Below are 19119 nucleotides of genomic sequence, written 5' to 3'. Positions count from 1 at the left end.
GGTATTTGTGAGAAAACGAAATGAGAAAAATGAAGTTGTGCGCTATAAAGCCCGACTTGTGGCACAAGGTTTTTCACAAAGGCCCGGTATAGATTATGAAGAAACGTATTCCCCAGTAGTGGATGCGATAACATTGCGTTATTTGGTCAGTTTATCTGCATATCATAAACTGCATATGCATTTAATGGATGTGGTAACAGCCTATTTATACGGCTCATTAGATCGGGATATCTATATGAAAGTCCCCGAAGGACTAAAGATATCTAAACCATCCAATGAATATTCGCAAGGGTTATACTCAGTCAAATTGCAAAGATCTTTATATGGTCTAAAGCAATCTGGACGAATGTGGTATAATCGTCTTACTGAGTATCTGGCCAAAAACGGTTTCAAGAATGATGATATATGCCCGTGTGTTTTCATAAAGAAAACTGCTTCTGGATTCATTATAATTGCTGTGTACGTTGATGATTTAAATATCATTGGGACTCCTGAAGAGATTCCAACAATTATAAAAATTCTAAAGGAAGAGTTTGAGATGAAAGATCTTGGAAGAACTAAATTTTGTCTCGGCCTGCAGATCGAGCATATAAAAAGTGGGATCTTTATTCATCAAACAACATACACAGAAAAGATCTTGAAAAGATTTTATATGGATAAGTCACATCCATTAAGTACCCCAATGATTGTAAGATCTTTAGATGTGAAAAAGGATCAATTTCGTCCTAAAGAAGAAAATGAAGATATCCTTGGTCCTGAAGTAGCATATCTTAGTGCCATTGGAGCGCTAATGTATCTTGCTAATAATACGCGACCTGACATATCTTTTGCTGTGAATTTACTAGCAAGATATAGTTCCTCTCCAACCAGAAGACATTGGAGTGGAATCAAACAAATCTTTCGATATCTTCATGGGACGGTTGATATGGGTTTGTTTTATCCCTATGGATCCAAGTCACAATTAGTTGGCTATGCAGATGCTGGATACTTGTCTGATCCACATAAAGGGAGATCTCAAACAGGATACCTGTTCACATATGGTGGTACAGCTATATCATGGAGGTCCACGAAACAAACGATTGCAGCAACCTCCTCTAATCATGCTGAAATACTGGCGATTCATGAAGCTAGTCGCGAGTGTTTTTGGCTAAGGAGTTTGATTCAATATATTATGTCATCATGTGGACTGATTGATCATAAGATAGCTCCAACTGTCCTGTTTGAAGATAATACAGCATGCATTGCTCAACTTAAAGGCGGATACATCAAAGGTGATAGAACAAAGCATATTTCTCCCAAATTCTTTTTCACTCATGACCTTCAAAATCAAGGGACAATTGATGTCCAACAGATCCGTTCAAGTGACAATCTGGCAGATTTATTCACAAAGTCACTCCCGAAATCCTCCTTTGAAAGATTGGTACATGAGATTGGGATGCGTCGATTTCGAGATATTAAATGATGTCGACAAGAGGGGGAGACTGTACTCTTTTTCCCTTGGTCAGGTTTTTTTCCCATTGGGTTTTTCTTGACAAGGTTTTTAATGAGGCAGTCCCCATCACTAAAGGATATTGTACTCTTTTTCCTTCACTAAAATTTTTTTTCCCACTGGGTTTTTCTTTAGTAAGGTTTTAACGAGGCAATAATCCTGAATGGTCATCCAAGGGGGAGTGTTGTGATATGGATGACCACGTAGACTCACCTTCTCAATATTGAAGGAATCATTCTCAAGAGAGAATGGATTTAATGAGGTTTGACAAAGCTAGTTTTGTATGCCTATAAAAGGATGTACGGGCAAAAGGAATAAACAACAATAACAACAGAACAAAAATATTATTCTTCCTTCCTTTTCATACAAATAAATCAATCCTCTTTTATGCAATCAAATACCCTTCTCCTTATATTACTATTACAATTCTTTCTCTTCTTTTATTTTATAAGTATTTTAAATTCTATTTTCTATTACTCTTTACATATAATATTAATAGCAATATTAACCATCTTTATTATATTGAGATAGTATCAAATGCAAATCTCTCTCTTTATTTTTAATACTTTTTCTTATCTTTGTATATATATATACACAATACAACATATAATATTATTATATATATATAATAATTATTGAACTAATTATATTAATAATAGAGTCTTCTATTTATACATCTTTATTATATATATATATATATATATATATATATCTTTTATTTCACAACAATATAAACCCGAGTCGCTGCGTTTTGTTTCTTTTTGTAATAATCTAATCTCAGATAAGAAGAGACTTTGCATCTCTTCTCATCTTGCTTCGCATACGAGTACACGACAATCTTGAATCTATATTCTTCTTTCCACATCTTCGAATTAAAACCCTAACCCTTCTCTCTCTCTCTTTCTCTGCAATCCATGGAGGCTATCGATTCCAACCCTAACCCTACGCCTCCGCTTCCTTCATCAGAGACCCTGAATTCATACGATCCATCCTTGCATCTTCACAATTCCGAACCTCACTATTCAGATGCTGCCAACACTACTGACCCTGGCCACCCGAACACATCGGAGAACGGCCAGGCAGCCGTCGGTGCTGATGTGAATTACCCGCCTCAGGTCGCCAAACCTTTGATATCCGAGAACGGGTTGACCGGTACCACCACCCGCAGTGGCACCGACAAGGACCAATCCGGCGGCGAGGAAGAGACAACCAGCAGGCGCCGACGTAGGAGCCGGTGGGACCCGCAGCCTGATTCCAACGACCAGAGCAACAGCTGTGGCGGTGGCGATGCCGATTCTGGCACCAAAGTGAGGAAGAGGAAGTCGCGGTGGGCTGATGACGATCCGAAGCCAGTGATTCAGCTTCCTGATTTCATGGGAGGTATTGAATTCGATCCTGAGATTCAAGCTTTGAATAGTAGGCTACTTGAGATTAGTAGAATGTTGCAATCGGGTTTGCCTTTAGATGATCGCCCTGAAGGTGCTCGATCCCCTTCACCTGAACCTATATATGATAACATGGGAATTAGGATTAACACTAGGGAGTATCGTGCTCGTGAGAGATTGCAGAAGGAGAGGCAGGAGATTATATCTCAGATTATTAAGAAAAACCCTGCCTTTAAGCCTCCAGCTGATTATAGGCCTCCAAAGCTTCAGAAGAAGCTCTTTATACCGATGAAAGAATACCCTGGTTACAATTTCATAGGACTGATTATTGGCCCTAGAGGTAACACGCAGAAGCGGATGGAGAAAGAAACTGGTGCTAAAATTGTGATTCGGGGTAAAGGATCAGTGAAAGAAGGTAGGCTGCAACAGAAGAGGGATTTAAAACCTGATCCTTCGGAGAATGAGGATTTGCATGTTTTAGTGGAGGCAGAGACACAGGAATCGCTTGATGCTGCTGCGGGTATGGTGGAGAAGCTCTTGCAACCTGTGGATGAGGTATTGAATGAGCACAAGAGGCAACAGCTTAGGGAACTTGCAGCCTTAAATGGGACGATTAGGGACGAAGAGTATTGTCGATTGTGTGGTGAACCTGGTCATCGTCAATATGCTTGTCCTACAAGGACTTCAACATTTAAGAGCGAGGTTGTCTGTAAGCATTGTGGCGATGGTGGACATCCAAGCATCGATTGCCCGGTAAAGGGTGCTACTGGGAAGAAGATGGATGATGAGTATCAGAACTTCCTGGCAGAGTTGGGAGGTACTGTTCCTGAATCTGCAACAAAGCAAACTCCTACGCTGGCGATTGGTCCCGGCAACTCTGCAAGTAATCCCCCTTGGGCAAACAACAGTGCTGCTTCAACTGGTGGTAGTACAGCACACCCTGGCTTAGGTTCTGCTACGATTAAAAAGGAAATTGATGATACAAATTTGTACATTGGGTATTTGCCACCCACTCTTGATGATGATGGTCTGATCCAACTGTTTCAACAATTTGGTGAGATTGTTATGGCCAAAGTTATCAAGGATCGAGTGTCAGGTTTAAGTAAAGGATATGGATTTGTGAAGTATGCTGATATTCAAATGGCAAATAATGCAATTTCGGCCATGAATGGTCATCGCCTTGAGGGCCGAACCATTGCTGTGAGAGTTGCTGGTAAGCCTCCTCAGCCTGTTGTACCTCCTGGTCCTCCAGCATCTTCTGTGCCCACTTATCCTGTTCCAAGCCAGCCACTTGGTGCCTATCCATCCCAGCAATATGCTGCTGGTGGTCCAATTGGTAGTGCGCCCCCTCCAAGTTATGGTGGTACCCCTGTTCCGTGGGGTCCTCCTGCTCCTCCTCCTCCTCCATATGCTGCTTATGCGCCACCTCCTCCTGGGTCAACAATGTATCCTCCTATGCAAGGCCAGCCTCTGCCTCCCTATGGTGTTCAATATCCGCCTGTCCAGACAGGCCCTCCTGGTGCCACATCCCAACCTGCATCCAGCAGTGAAGTTCAGCAGAGTTACCCTCCTGGAGTGCAGTCTGACAATAGTACCACTACTCAGTCTGTACCCTCTATATATGGGAACTCGGTGCCTTCAATGCCTCCACCACCTCAACCTACTTACCCTGCATCATATGGTTATCCTCCATACTACAATGCAGTTCCTCCACCACCTCCCCCTTCTGCGCCTGGTCCTCCCTCTACTTCAGACCAGTCCCACATTGGGAATGTGCCTTGGGCCAGTAATCCTCCGGTACCACCTCCTGCTTCATCTGCAGAAAAGACAACATATGGTGCAGATCAATCACAGGGAATAGGCAATGTGCCTTGGGCCACAAATCCACCAATTCCTCCGCCTGCTTCATCGGCTGCAGATTCAGAGTATGAGAAGTTCATGGCAGAGATGAAATGATCTAGTTTTGTTGGAATTGATTTCCAAAGGTGCGTGTGTCATCTCCATTTTTGGCCCATATGAATGTTGTATTTGATTGAATCTATAATTCAATTGCTAACTTGCTTTTTACATCTGATATATAGCTTACTTTGCATTTAGTCATAAGTCCATGTTTTTTAATTCACATAAAAGCTTCTTGTGACTCATGTACTGTAGCTCTTTCAGCTGATGAGCATCCTGAGAAAACCATTACTTGTTTGGATTTACTTTAATTGGAAACAGGTTCTGAGTAAGCTTTCCCTTCTGGATTTCAGCTTGTCCTAGTAACTCATGAATATTGATATAAAAAAATTAATTATACCAAATTATTCCGTGTGGTCATATTCATGGTTACATGTTTTGCATTTGAGTTGCGATTTTCATCTGCAGCTTGGACCCCCAATGGATATATATAAGCGTTGTTTTCCTTGAAGTGTTTCAGAAAAAAATAGAGGGCCATCTCTGAACTCCCTGATTTTCTCCCCCTCCCTCCCGTCTCCCAAATTCACACCAACAGACCAAGTAAAACACACACACACACAAGGAAGATAATTAAACTAATTTAATTAATTATGTAAATCAACTTATTCACCTCTCTTTGTTAACTTGCTTCCACTTGGGCTTTTGTATATCTGAAGGGCCCTTACAGAGGGATGGGCAAACTGGTATGATTTTGTAAGTATATGTGATATCCACATACTTTAAATTTGATTTATTTCAGCTCCAGCTCTCTTGTAGTGTGTCTTTAGTGTTGTATACCTTTTTTTTTTTATTTATTCTTTTCAAGTGGTTTAAAACAACTTGCAATATTAGCTATGGCTTTTTATATTTTTACTATTATATTTAATCAAGATTTTGCCTTTGTTAACACCTCATTGTTATGATGCAACATTGTACAGGCCTGATGTTTCTTGGAGCTCTAACCTCTTGCCATGTCTTTCTTCGAAGTATGGGACTCACTTTAACCTTGCTGTGTACTCTTATGAACTTTGCAGAGTTTTGGGCTAGAAGTTGAGAAAAGTCTTCATACAGTAGACACAACATCAGAGCTTATTATTGTCATGATTATTATTAATCTCTTTTTGTTGTGTAGGACTTAACACCGTCTTAATTATTTTCTTTTGGTATTTTATTGATTTATACATTAATGTCTGGTTTCTAATGTCTCATTCTGAAAGTTTGTCCGAACTTCTATGGCAGCTGGTTCCTGGTGTTTCATTGATAAATTTGTTTTGTCATTCTCGGTTTATTGAGTTCATTCAGAGCTGATTCTGAGTTCTGACTTGTAGTTTTTATGATGAGCCTAAATCATTTGTTTTTGATGGCCCTAAGTCTCATAATTGCTTGGTGCTGAAGCTGCCTTTTAGATGCCTTTTATCATACACCTCCTTCCTGAAGGTAAATCATGCCTTGTCATTTCATTTTGGGCATATTTCGGGTTGGTTTACAAGATAATTTAAAAAAAATGTATATATTTAACAGTTGCAGTGTGGCAGGTAAAAGATTTCAAACATTTTTTAGGTTTTTGGCATGATGAATGTCAAAATTTGGTGTCCTTTACACATTTCTCCTCAATTGAACTTAAGCTGACACGGTGTTATGAACACCAAGTTCTTGTATGATGATGATACAGGCAAGTATGAAGTTTCCCATTTGTTCTGAGGTGATCATTCATATGGTCCTCTGAGGAGGGCAAATATTGTTGGGCATAAGATGGAGGCTGAGATGAAATTGATTGTTGGTAGGGTTTTGAGTCGTTTTCACATGCTTCATTTAGCTGTGTTGCTGGGTGAAGATAGATATAGTAGATAATCATAGTATTGTAGAAAACTCCTTTATCTGTTCTTTTTGGATTAAAATGAACAATTGAATTGTAATGCCGCTGGGAAATAAAGCTTTATGGTCGCCAACAATTAAATGTTAAATTATTGTCATGAAATCCCCCAGTCATATTAGGGCCTATTTAGTTTGTGTTTTCATTCTCGTTTTCAATGTTTTCTAATTTTAAGATTCTCTAAAGAAAAAAGAGAAGTAGTAAAAAATCTAAAATTCTGTTTTTACTTTTTCTTTTTTCATTTACAAAATCTTAAAAAAAAAGTGAAAATCAAATAGGCCTTTCGTTTTTCTAGTTTGTTGGTCTGTCGAGGTAAATATGTAGGTTCTGGAAGCCCTCCTAATGGTTAATAGGTACCATGTCCACCTTTCTAGTACTATCTAAGATGTGAACTATCAATTGCTTAGTGGATTTGGTGTTTCCATTCTCAGAAACGTGTTGACACCTGACACTAAATGTAATATGGGCTGTCCTCAAGTTTCTTGAAATGCGATTTATTTTGAGTGTTGAACATGATTGTTTTGCAGTATTTGTGAGTTGATGTTTGATTGGGAAGAGAAGAGAAAGGGTTTGAAGAATAAGTTGCGCTTTTAGGTAGTGTTTACTCTGAGGTTGAGATTCAGATTCAGAATTGTGTTTGGTAGTTTTTGGTAGTTTGAAACTAAAATTTTAGTCTTTGTCTCCAAAATTTTAGTCTCTTAAATTAAGCATTTCTAGAAAATGAAGACACAAGAATCTGAAATTTTTTGGGACGAAAATTAAAATTTTAATAATATTTTATTTATGCAATACCCTCATCTAATTTTTTGAATTCTTATTCTACCCCATCTACCCTCTCACCTCTCCAACCTCAATAGTAGTAGATCTCTGGTGATGTCTCCGGCGCATCTGAACAGATCTCACTCCGGTCTCACCTTTGATCTTGCTCTCCTCCAAAGCCTCTCTGAGAGGAAGTGCCAGAAGCACCGGGAGAGGGCCTAACAGATCTCGCCCCAGTCTCACCTTAGGAGGGTGCTGGAAGAAGTGGGAGTGTTTATTTTGTTTTTAATTTTTTATTTAATAAGGATAGTAAAGTAATTTTATTTGTTTCAGTATTTGTATTTATTTTAAATCAAATAAGATAGTGAGACATAGCAAAGTCTTGTATACTTTATACTAAATACATTATAGAGACTTCATTAAATCTTAGTCTCTCAGTTTCAATCTCTCCTCTAAATACTACCTTAGTGACTCTTCAAAAGCTCAAACTCTCCACTACCTTTTTCTCTCAAAACAGCCCCGTTGTATTCCAAATTTCCAATAGTGTATCCCTTGGATGTTCATTGTGGTGCTATTTGTCATCAACTTGCCATTAGCTTAGGCTAGAAAAACCTCTGTATATTTTATCTTAAATAATTTCTATGACTTGACGACTTAGTATGTGATATCAAATCAGTGTTGTTTTTTTTTTTTTGAGACAGAAGATTGATTTGAACTAATCTAATTTAATATTTTTTTAAGTATACATTAAATTTGATCGAAAAACCAGAAAGTTTTTTTTTTTTTTCCTTTAGCCTAAGATGGTATCCTTTCCCATTGTTGTGCCATTGAACATAGTGCATTCATCAACGTTTCAGTAACCACATTACCATGTAACAGTAATACTAAATACGGTTCAAGATGCCAATTGCCAAGGACCCCAAGAAAACTTATTTCAACAAGTGTGAATAATTGAGTTGCACTTTTGTTATTTGTTTTCATTTTTAGTGTTTTTCATAAAATAATATTTTTTTCACCTATTTTTTTATAATATCCTAAAAACAAAAGTACTAAAGATGAAAATAAAAATAAAAATGAAAAAACAAATTAAAAGCATTCTTAAGCTTCCAATTGCTACCAAACAACATTTTGCAGGCTTAACTGAATAATGATGTAAACTGAATAATGACCAAGAGATCAAATCAAGAGACTGAAGTGAGTTAATTTAAAATTGAGGCATTAAAATGAACGTTAACTTTAGAAGATTAAGAGTGTGTTTGGTTTTGTGTTGAGGAAGAGAGAAGCGTGTTTGAATCTCTTGAATATTTCATTTTTATGTTAATTTTTTTTTTATCCTTTAAGTCAAATTTACCAAAATCTACAAATTCTAGTTTTTGCGTTTACTTTTTTACTGTTTGTTATTTTTTTATAATATTTTTTCTCCAATACTCTATTATGCATATTATTATTTTTATAAAATTTTTATTATTTTTTATTTATATGAATTTTTTTTACCGTTATTATCATTTCTTTTTTGTATGGAATATTTTTTTTACTTTATATTATAATTCTATTAATTCTATTAAAGTACTAAAGAGTACTGAAATTACTAAAAAAATTAAGATTTATTTAAATATCTAAAATAAAATTATAAGATAATATAAAATAATTATTTAAATTCATGTCATTTTCTGTAATCTAAGAGTGATTTTTAATAATGTAATCCAAATAATATTTAATTTAATATAATCCATTTTGAATAAAAATGATCAAAGATAAACCACACTAGTCACAAAAAAACATAAACTATATTAATACCAACTCACTTTTAATCAAAATTAATTTTTCAAAATCAATTTTATACAAATTTTTGTTTACAAATGTTAATCCCAACACACACTAAATTAGACAAGTTAAAAATTAAGAAATTAAGAATATTTATTCAATCAATTCTGTAGTATCTTAGACTGACCAATTAACATGGTGAGGTTTGGAAAACAAAATTAATGGTTCCAAAAAATCATTGTTTACTTCATTTATTAAATTATGTAAATTAAAAATATTCAATCAAAGCTGCGAGTTACTTTTAGGTGAGATGGTTAAATAGTCGATTAGAGCTTTGTTTTGAGAGTTGAATGGTCACCACTTAAAATCATTATATATATATTAAAAGTGGAAACCCTACTCATCTGGCAATTTAAGCGAAGTGGTTTAATCTTCACATAGCAATTCATTTACTCCGAGTTCGAGTCCTATTTTTTGCGAAAAATAATCTTTTTCGTGCTTCATCTTCTTCTTCATGGATCAAGATCCTCCTCGAGCTCCTCGGAAGGTAAATTTCAAACGCCGAACTCTCTCAGTTTAACTCTAGATAGTTTTTATTCATTTTTATTTTTTCATTTCTGCGCGCAGATGAAGTTCACCCCCAATCCTCCACCCAAAAGGAAGCCCAAAACCACTGCTTTCCACAAGTACGTTAGCTAGTTCAATTTTGGAATTGAAATTCTCAGCCATCTTAACTCCAAACGATAAATTCATTAGTTCGTTCATTGTTTCTGATTTGTGGAAATTGTTTTGAATTTGCGATGCAGGGGAGATGCTGAAGGACAACAACAAAATCCCGAAGAGGATAAATCGCTCTTGCGTCATTGGAATGTAAGTAATCCTCTCTCATCTTTCCATTTCTTGAACGACGGTGTAAATTTCTGTTTCTGTTCTGTTTAATTTAATTAATAGCCTTTCTTGATTATGTTTTGTTTGGTGACAGAGAAAACCAGAGTCATGAGAGTTCAGTGAAAATAATAATTAGATATTAGTACATTCCCGCAACAGACTAACAGCAAATTAGCACGTTAGATCTTAGGGGGAAAGAATAAAAGAAAAAAAAAAAGACGTAATAGAAAGAACTAAAGAAGAGTCAAGACTTACACAGCTTTTGTTTTTTGTATAAATATCCATCAAAATATAGACAGAGGAGTACATGTATGGTGTTTGTTTACTGAAACAAAGATTATGAAAGATACAGTCATATACAAGCAACCATTAAAAAGATGTATTCTGTGTCTCTCTAAAAAGTTGAGACACAAATTTCTAACTTGAGATACTAATTTTTTCAATTTTCCTTATTTTTCAATTTTCTTTTTGTCCTAAAGACTAAAAAAATAAATAAATAAAATAAAAACCCTCTCCATTTAAAGATTTACTGATTTAGTTTCATTTTGAATAAAATATAGTTTTTAGCTTTTTATTTAGGATAAATACCATTAATTGAATCTTCGATTTAGAGGAAAATTGAATGAATAAAGAGGGGAAGAAAAAACACATAACAAAATTTTAGGATATGATACCATCATTATTGAAAGATTAACACGCTTTATTTATTTTTTATTTCTTTTTCTGACAAAAAAAAAGAGAAAAATGTATCACAATCTTGAATCTTGATTGCTTATTATTTTAGGAAAGACTAAACTATAAAATAAAAACTAATGATTTGTTATAATGTATGTTTACAGTTTGACTGCTTTTTCTTTTTCTTTTTTTATTTTTAAAAAATAAGGAAGAAAGAAATCCCCAATCTTCTAGGTTTTCTTAGTCAGAACTTAAAATCAAGTGTAGAACTGCAAGTATGCAAACATTAAAAAGTTGAATGTATTCTTTGAAGATCACTAACATAAATGTTACTCTTTAACTTCCACGGCAAATGCTATTGTTATATGGATATTATTATAAGGGTTTAATTTTGATGCACTTAAACCATTTTACATCGTGGTTCAATCATGTTCGTTCCTTTATATGATCATTTCTACGTTGGTTGTTGAAAGTAGTTATTTTTGTTGACGTGGTGATATGTAATTTAATGTATGTGTAAAACAACTTTACACTATAGGCTTCTGCTTTTGTTGGAAAGCATTCATGAAACGCTAATAATGAATATTTGAATAATGTTCTTTTAAATTGACATCATAAATCGCTTCCCCGTCCGTTGATAAAATGAGATTGACTTCCTTTATTTTCTTCATTTGCAGGAAAACATTGCAAGACGCACACCTAAAACTGAAACAAAATGTAACGTTTTGCTGAAATTTTCTAAATATTATTGTTCATCTATATATCAAGCCAAAAGGCTGATGAAAACATGAAAGACATATTCCTGAAATTTGCATAGCTTTAGGGAAACATTTATGATAGATGTAGAAAGTTGTTCAAGTTATCAGATAACTGTTGTGTTGAAGAGGTAAAAGATCAGAACAATACCGCTTTATGGTCATCTTACCATGGAAATACTAGTTGAGTGGATTGGCTGCAAGAAAATGTACTGAACACCTTGATTAGTTAAATTTTTATATGCCCTGCTTGTTATTTTCATAGTTAATATTTTCATCTTGTTTTTTATGTAAATTTTGCAGCAAGTCATCAAGTTGCATTTGGTCCTGGAGATAGTTCTTCAGCTATGCTTCGGAGATATGGTAAAAGTAGCGGCTCATCTTTCGAAGACTTTTCTAATGATCTTGCTTTAACACTTTCTTCAATTGCTGAAGATGATAAAAGTCATAGTTCAATTGCTTGTTATTTTCATAGTCAATACTTTCATCTTGTTTTCTATGTAAATTTTGCAGCAAGTCAAGTGGCATTTGGTCCAGGAGATGGTTCATCGCCTATGCTTCAGACATATGGTAAAAGCGGCGGCTTGTCTTCCGAAGATTTAAATGCTTTGACACTTCCTTCAAGTGCTGAAGATGATAAAAGTGATACTTTTATGTATGATGTCGAGGAAACCATGAACAAATCAGAAAGGAAAAGTAAAAGAGAGCACAAGGAACCATGGGTGAGAAACTGTCATCACTCATTTTATTTTAGTTCTCATCAGCATCTTTGTCGCAAGTATAAGAATCTGAATCTTTCACTTAACTACAGGATTATCAACACTCTTACTATCCTACTATTCTTCCCCTGCGAATGCCCTATTCTGGAGATCCAGGTATGCTTTTATATACATTAACAAATGATCTAAAATCAGAATGAATATTCATCAAATAGAAAGATAAGGTGCCAAGGAACACAAGTTTTTTTTAGCATTGACAGCAGCATGTATTGGTTTTAAATCTGTTAGAAATTCTTGACGAGGATGAATTTGGGGAAGCTGCAGCAAGTGTGGAGTATGATGAAAATAAAATCAATGCTGCTGAGGAACTTGGCCTCAACGTAAGTACTCTCAGATGACATTTGATGAAGTAATTCTACGATCATTATACAGCAGAAACTGTTATATAAATATAATGAACAGATAAATTTTTCAACAGGAGAAGAGTGACCAACAAAAGATGATTTTGTTCAAGTTTCCTCCTGTTCTACCTTTCGAAAAGCCGACAGGGAGTAGGAAGGGGAAGGAGAAAGTTGGTACATCAACTGCTTCCAAAGAGCCTGGAAAGAAAGAGGGTACTCCCTTGGAAGGATTGCCAACGGGACATGTGGGAAAAATTATGATATACAATAGTGGAGCAGTCAAGTTGAAAATAGGAGAAAACCTATTTGATGTAAGTGCATGCAATGTGTTTTTCAGTTACTGCATTTGACATCATATCAATATGTAATTTTTGTTTCTAATGCAGGTGTCTCCAGGCTCAAATTCTCAAATTTTGCAATATGCTGCAGTGATGAACACTAAAAAGAAAGAGTGCTGTGTTCTTGGTCAGCTTGGTAAAAATGCTGTGGTCACCCCTGATCTTGATTCACTTCAACTCTAAGAAGACAAAATGTAAATATACCATGATTCACCATCGAGTTAGAACAATCATTGACATGGTAGTGGAAGTACCCAGTTACTTGTTAAAAGGGATATTGGGAGTAAATATACGTGTGATTAACACCGCTGATTGAGACTTGAGAGTAGCAAGTTAGATAATGAACATCGATTTTGGCACTGTGATATGACATGAAGAGTGTAATTACTATTGCTTGGTTGAAAATATTATTCCATGTAGGAAGTGCATAATTGACAGATGTTGATAATATTCTCAATTGCTTATTTGGTCTTTTATATCCAATAGTTAGAACGAAGAGACAAAATTCAGGTATTGCATAAAATTACCGTCAAATTTGTTAACATGAAACAGGCTGAAGAAATAAAAGACCAAAAAATTCACATGCTATATAAATAGCAACTAAGCCTAGTTTGGGTAAACAACTTAAATAAGCTCTTTTGAAAAAATAGCTTAAAGTATAAGAACTTTTATTAATAGCGGCTTATAAATAAGTTATTTTGTGTTTGAATTTTTAGTTATACAAATACTTATTTTAAAGTTGTAGCGTTTGGATAAATAACTCAAAAAATACAATTTTTTTCACAAAAAATAGATATTAAAACAACAATGATAACAAATACTTTTCAATATTAAAAGTTGATTTTCTATAATCTAATCACTAAGATTACAATTGTTTAGGCAATTAATTCTTTATTTGCTCTCTTATTAGTTCTATTTTTTAGGTAGAAACTGATTCTTCTACTCCATCTTCATCCATAACGGTGTTTTTGTATGTGGTAAATAGTAATAAAATTTTAATTCACAATAATGCAATACCAAAAAAATTATTGTATAGTTAATGTTTGCTGTTTTATTGTGTATGATATAGTAGATAAAAATAAAAAATAAATGTAAAATGTGTGTTAATATATATTTTGTTGCTTTTTTTTTAATTTTTTTTTACTTCTATCAGAATTCCCTCCTCTTTTATTGGGGTCAAGAACTTGTTATAACTAACTATAAAAATAATAGCAGCTATATAAAAATAAAATCACATGAAAAAAATAAAATTAAAACTGAGATTTTATACCACACACAATGTTAAATACAAATTTAATAATAAAAATAGAGTAGTAAGATGATAAAAAAACTGGAAAGAATATATGCAATAAGGTGGTTCAGATAGAATATTGTTTTAAAATGGTGGTGGAGGGTCAATATTTTCAGTAGATAAATCATTACCTGAAAATGATGGTGGAAGGCCAATGCTTCTAACAGATGAAACCTTGGGTGAAAATAGTGGTGGAGAGCCAATATTTTTAGTATTTTTTTAAGAATGAAGTAGATTTTTTTGTTTTGAGGTTATTTTTTTTGAAAATGATAGAATGACTTATCAAGGAGGAGAAATCATATATTTCTACTTTTTCAAAAAGTTATGAATTAACTTTTCGAAAAATTAAAAGTTCTTTTTAAAATAATGCCAAACACGCGTACTGTAACTTTTCATAATTCAAATGTCAGAAAAAGTAACTTCTGTTACTTCCCAAACGGGCTCTAAATCTCGCTGTAGAATAACTTCTAGTTCACTTCAAGGCTTATTTAACCATAAGGTCATCTGTGGAGTTTATTGTACATTATGTTAATCTGACTTCCACATCCCAATTTCATTGAAACACTTCATGGATTTCTTTACTAAAGCACTATTTACCTATTGTGTTGAAAAATACCATTTAAAAAATTTGTCCAAGCGGTCAATTCGCAACTAATTCTACTTAAATAAAATACCATTTAAAAACAGAAAATATTATTCCATGTAAGAAGTGCATAATTGACAGATGTTGATAATATTCTCAATTTGCTTATTTGGTCTTTTATATCCAATAGTTAGAAAAGATAACAATTCAGGTATTGCATAAAATTACGGTCAAATTTATTAACATGAAACAGGTTGAAGAAATAAAAGACGAAAAAATTCACATGCTATCTTGCTGTAGAATAACTTCTAGTTCACTTCAAGGTTGTTTAACCATAAGGTCATCTGTGGAGTTTATTATACATTATGTTAATCTGACTTCCACTTCCCAATTTCATTGAAACACTTCATGGATCTTCTTTACTAAAGCACTATCTACCTATTGTGTTGAAAAATATCCCAGCTATGTTAAAAGAAAGGGAAAGTATGAGGAGCCAATGGAATATTTATACAATGTGTACAATGGAAGTTTAGAGAGTATTAGAGATATAATCATTAATGTTACTTTTTCTCATTAATTGAAGTTTTTGGGATGAGTGGTATCATGCATGGTATTAGAGCACTAGATTCAAAAGGTCAAGAGTTCGAGTCTTGGTGAACCCCAAAATCAATTTAAATTTTTGGGAATGCCCTCTACTAACATTAAAATGCTAAAATAATAAGAGTAAAATTAAAATTTTAATATAATAATAAATGGTGTGTTCTGTCCTGTCTAAGTTACCAAACACAATGTCAAATTAGTGTCTTCTTATATTTATGTACTCTTGTGTATCTATGTCTATATCTCATTTATGTTGAAACAACAATCAAGTACATCGTAAAAGTATAATCTAACTTCATACATAAAATAATGCTAACATGTAAAAGTCCAAACTCCAAAGAAATAAGGACAAAAACACGCAATAATTTAACCATAAATTTGTAAAATAATGCTAACATTGCTTTCATGCTAAACACAATTGATACTTCAAGCATGAAACAATATTTTTATCTGATAAATGACAAAAATAAAATAAAATAAAATAAAATAAAATAAAACAGTGAGTCCCAATCCAAAACTTCTGTCCTACATCTCGTTTCCACAAATTATGTCAAACCCTAGCTTGAGCTCGAGTCAGCAGCACAAACATAAGGACCATGATAGAAAGGATAAATGAATTTCTCAGCTTGTCATTGAAAGCATCCAGGCTTTCTGCATTTGCATGTGTCCTCCTGTTAAATATAGGTTGAAACAGCTTATTCACTAAATTAGTAATTTTCTCAATAATCTCCTTGAATATGGCTCCTGCACTCTCAAATATCCTCACAACAAAATTTCTTGCATGGAAGGAGTCATCACCATCATCATCATCATCATCAGAAGGATCATGCTCCTCCTCATCTGATATGGAAGCTCATAGCAATTATCAGCATGAACTACAGACAAATCTACACCTTAATCTGTTCAAGTAGGACAGACTTAAATACCAACCTGCCGAGATCGCCTCCCTCAATTCCCGCACAGCTTCATTCTCCAGAACAGCATCCCAAACAACTTTATCAGATGATAATGACTTCACCATTCTCTGCAGCAGCAACAACAATTGGTTAAATACATGTAATAATTTAAATTAGTAACAGTTAAGTGTGTTTTCCTAGCAGAACCATGTTACTGCTTTATATTGTCTATGTTAGATTCCGGAAAAAGCATATATTTTTAACAAAGTGAACATTATGACAGGGAGTTTCATACATAATCAAGCAAAAGCTTTTAGCTTTCATTCCTTTTTGTGTGCGGTTACATACAAGAGGTTCTGACTGAGACTAACAGGACTAAAAGAATTGACCTGAACATAAGGATCATTCTTCAACAAATGAAATGCATAATAAACTCTATCATATGCATTGTTAGGTTGCAATGATGCTGAATTATATGAAGACAAAGAGGGTTCTTCCCAGTCTGGGTCAGACACTTTTGAATCTGAAGAAGAAACTTGGTCCGCAAACACCCTGCAACATTGAACACGGTAACACTCAACTCCCACTATTCAATTACAACTTCAATACGCCAACAATCAGCCACCCTTATAGAATACGCTTTAAAAATGAGGTAAATAGAATATATATTTATAAACAAATATATATTGACGGAATTGGTGGCTGATTTTAGCGTGAGCGGAACGTTTTTGTTCCACCTTACCTGATTGTTTAGTATTTCATTATTTTCAAAATAAAAAGAAAAGCAAAGAAAAGTAGAAAGTGAAAATAAAGACATGCATACTGTTGGAGAGCAGAGACAGCATGATCAACTTCACTGTGAGAAGGAACAGGGCCTATAACGTAACCGCCATGGCGCTCAAACCCATCAACACAAACCCACTCGCTCTCATCAGCACAAGCGGATAGTTTCTTAGCGTAGAGAAATCGAGCGGAGGGGAAGGAGAGAGGGTTTAATAATGATGAAAGTTGTTCTTTGTGAGAAGAAGATGAAGAAGAAAAGGGATCACTACGTGGAGGAGTAACAGGAACACCAAGACTTTCCCTTGACCTTGAAACCGCTCTGCCAACGCTCTTAAGAGACCTCAACATGCCGCCGTCACTGCCGCCGCCACCGCCAAATATCTTCATACTTTTAGATTCTTAGTCGGAGGTGGGAATAGAACAGTTAAATTAGTACTACGCTATTCAGCCCCACAACCTCCATAGCAGTGTTATGATATGCAGGATCTAATAAGATAAATGAGCTACAGTTACATATTGAGCCGTATTTGCTTGCAGTGATGCTTTCTTTCATTTTTAAACCCGCAGTACTTGTATATAAGGTTAATGGATTTGAATTCACTCAATTTTGAATTTTATTTTAAAAGATAAAATATAATTTTTTATTATTTATTTTATGAGGAATGCTAGGGTAACAACTATTGTGATTTGTAGCCAGTCTCAATGATGATTTTAATGGTGTGAAATTTCATACAATAATTCATTTTTCTTTGCTAGTTACATGTTGGCCAGAATTTAACAAAGTTGTTGTCCCCTAGACTTTTCCATATTTTATAAATAAAATAAAAAAAGTATTCAAAAATAAAAAATTATATTTTATTTTTTAAAATTTTAAAAATTTAAATTCAAGTATAATAATTATAAATTATTAGATAATTTAAATGTAATTAAATTATTTAAAATAAAAATAATAAAAGTTTTTAAAAATTAAAAGTAAAATCATTAAATTTTGTTTTTTAAAATTTTTGAGCATATAAAATGATTCAGTTTTATTAAATAGATAATAATTTTTGTAAACAATATAAATAATAGGTTCTAAAATTGATCCAATAAAATAAAAAATACTCTATCCTAAATTATCTCTTAAATCATAACATTAGGATAACTATCTAATGAATTAAATATCTATCTATTATTAACTATGTAGGAGTAAATCCAATTAAGAATAATAAACATAATCATCTGGATAGTCACCAAAAAAAAAACATAATCATCTGGATACCTATTAAATTGAATATTCAGTATATCTATTATTCACATTATTTAATATTCTTATTATCTTTCTATACTTTTCCTAGATGATTTTACCTCATATTCTTAAATTTTGAACATTTTACTTTTTTTATTTTAAATTTTAAAAATATTTTTATTAGTCATTTAATTCTTTTTTTAATAGAAGTATAAATTAAATTTTTTTTATATTTTAAAATTTAAAAGACTAAAATATGTAATTTTAAAAATTTTAAAAATTAATATGGATAATTTTTTTATTTTTTAAATAATTAATATATCGTAATTAAAAAATTCTAATATTATAATAATTCAAATAACAATTTAGTGATTTGCAAATTTTCCTCCGTCACAATAAATATATATATATAGGGGCCTGCTACACATACAAGTAAAAAGGCCGTACAAGTTTTACAAGTTATCAGCCCAAACTTCATTAACACGCGCATTAACTCATTTTGAATGGAGCGTAACTACACGTGCCCCACTCAAACTCAAACGGTTCCTCCTCTTCTTCTTCTTCTTCTTCGTTTTTTTTTTCGATTTTCATGGTTTCTAAAATTCTTTTTCTTCTTCTTGCTGCACATTCTTCTTCCTCTTACTCTTCTTCTTCTCCTTTTCTTTCGTTTCTGCACGTTCTTCTTCCTCGTTTTCCTCTTTTTCTTCTTCTTCATTTACGTCTTTTCTCTCTGTTTTCTCTTTTTTTTCGATTT

At 33.7% G+C, this 19119-nt stretch overlaps 3 protein-coding genes across 4 annotated transcripts; 2 read left to right on the top strand and 1 right to left on the bottom strand.

Moving 5' to 3' along the window:
* The first annotated feature begins 2213 nt into the window (after positions 1 to 2213).
* LOC107629722 (splicing factor-like protein) lies at positions 2214 to 6089 on the top strand. Its single transcript, XM_016332589.3, has 2 exons — positions 2214 to 4859; positions 5751 to 6089. Exon 1 carries the CDS (start codon positions 2404 to 2406, stop codon positions 4828 to 4830), a length of 2427 nt encoding a protein of 808 aa, XP_016188075.1. The 5' UTR covers positions 2214 to 2403; the 3' UTR covers positions 4831 to 4859; positions 5751 to 6089.
* A 3548-nt stretch (positions 6090 to 9637) lies between these two features.
* Positions 9638 to 13441, top strand: LOC107629723 (uncharacterized). Of its 2 annotated transcripts, none has more exons than XM_016332592.3 (10): positions 9638 to 9755; positions 9836 to 9894; positions 10015 to 10078; positions 11449 to 11488; positions 11830 to 11889; positions 12040 to 12248; positions 12338 to 12401; positions 12534 to 12625; positions 12724 to 12957; positions 13033 to 13441. In XM_016332592.3, exons 1-10 carry the CDS (start codon positions 9723 to 9725, stop codon positions 13165 to 13167), a joined length of 990 nt encoding a protein of 329 aa, XP_016188078.1. In that variant the 5' UTR covers positions 9638 to 9722; the 3' UTR covers positions 13168 to 13441. The 2 variants fall into 2 exon arrangements, with proteins under 2 accessions (XP_016188078.1, XP_016188077.1); XM_016332591.3 differs by having other exon boundaries at positions 11830 to 11895.
* Positions 13442 to 15801: 2360 nt separating this feature from the next.
* Positions 15802 to 17688, bottom strand: LOC107634197 (uncharacterized). Its single transcript, XM_016337768.3, has 4 exons — positions 17178 to 17688; positions 16744 to 16906; positions 16389 to 16482; positions 15802 to 16298 (listed from the first exon to the last, which is right to left on the bottom strand). The coding sequence occupies exons 1-4, from the start codon at positions 17522 to 17524 to the stop codon at positions 16009 to 16011; spliced, it is 894 nt and encodes a 297-aa protein (XP_016193254.1). The 5' UTR covers positions 17525 to 17688; the 3' UTR covers positions 15802 to 16008.
* Positions 17689 to 19119: the final 1431 nt, after the last annotated feature.

The sequence above is a fragment of the Arachis ipaensis genome, chromosome B3, assembly GCF_059453495.1.
Source record: "Arachis ipaensis isolate K30076 ecotype BB chromosome B3, ASM5945349v1, whole genome shotgun sequence".
NCBI classification, from domain to species: domain Eukaryota; kingdom Viridiplantae; phylum Streptophyta; class Magnoliopsida; order Fabales; family Fabaceae; genus Arachis; species Arachis ipaensis.
The sequence above is the reverse complement of the archived record's forward strand: the minus strand, read 5'-3'. Positions and strand labels throughout refer to the sequence as shown.

Excerpts from the sequence above, each read along its gene's own strand:
- LOC107634197 (XM_016337768.3), bottom strand. The coding sequence starts at position 17,524 with ATGAAGATATTTGGCGGTGGCGGCGGCAGTGACGGCGGCATGTTGAGG. Across the intron at positions 16,483-16,743 it reads AGAATGATCCTTATGTTCAG|AGAATGGTGAAGTCATTATC; the intron begins GTCAATTCTTTT and ends TTGCTGCTGCAG. Across the intron at positions 16,299-16,388 it reads GAGGGAGGCGATCTCGGCAG|ATGAGGAGGAGCATGATCCT; the intron begins GTTGGTATTTAA and ends CTTCCATATCAG.
- LOC107629723 (XM_016332591.3), top strand. The coding sequence starts at position 9,723 with ATGGATCAAGATCCTCCTCGAGCTCCTCGGAAG. Across the intron at positions 11,896-12,039 it reads GCTTCGGAGATATGGTAAAA|CAAGTCAAGTGGCATTTGGT; the intron begins GTAGCGGCTCAT and ends TAAATTTTGCAG. Across the intron at positions 12,626-12,723 it reads CTGAGGAACTTGGCCTCAAC|GAGAAGAGTGACCAACAAAA; the intron begins GTAAGTACTCTC and ends ATTTTTCAACAG.
- LOC107629722 (XM_016332589.3), top strand. The coding sequence starts at position 2,404 with ATGGAGGCTATCGATTCCAACCCTAACCCTACGCCTCCGCTTCCTTCA.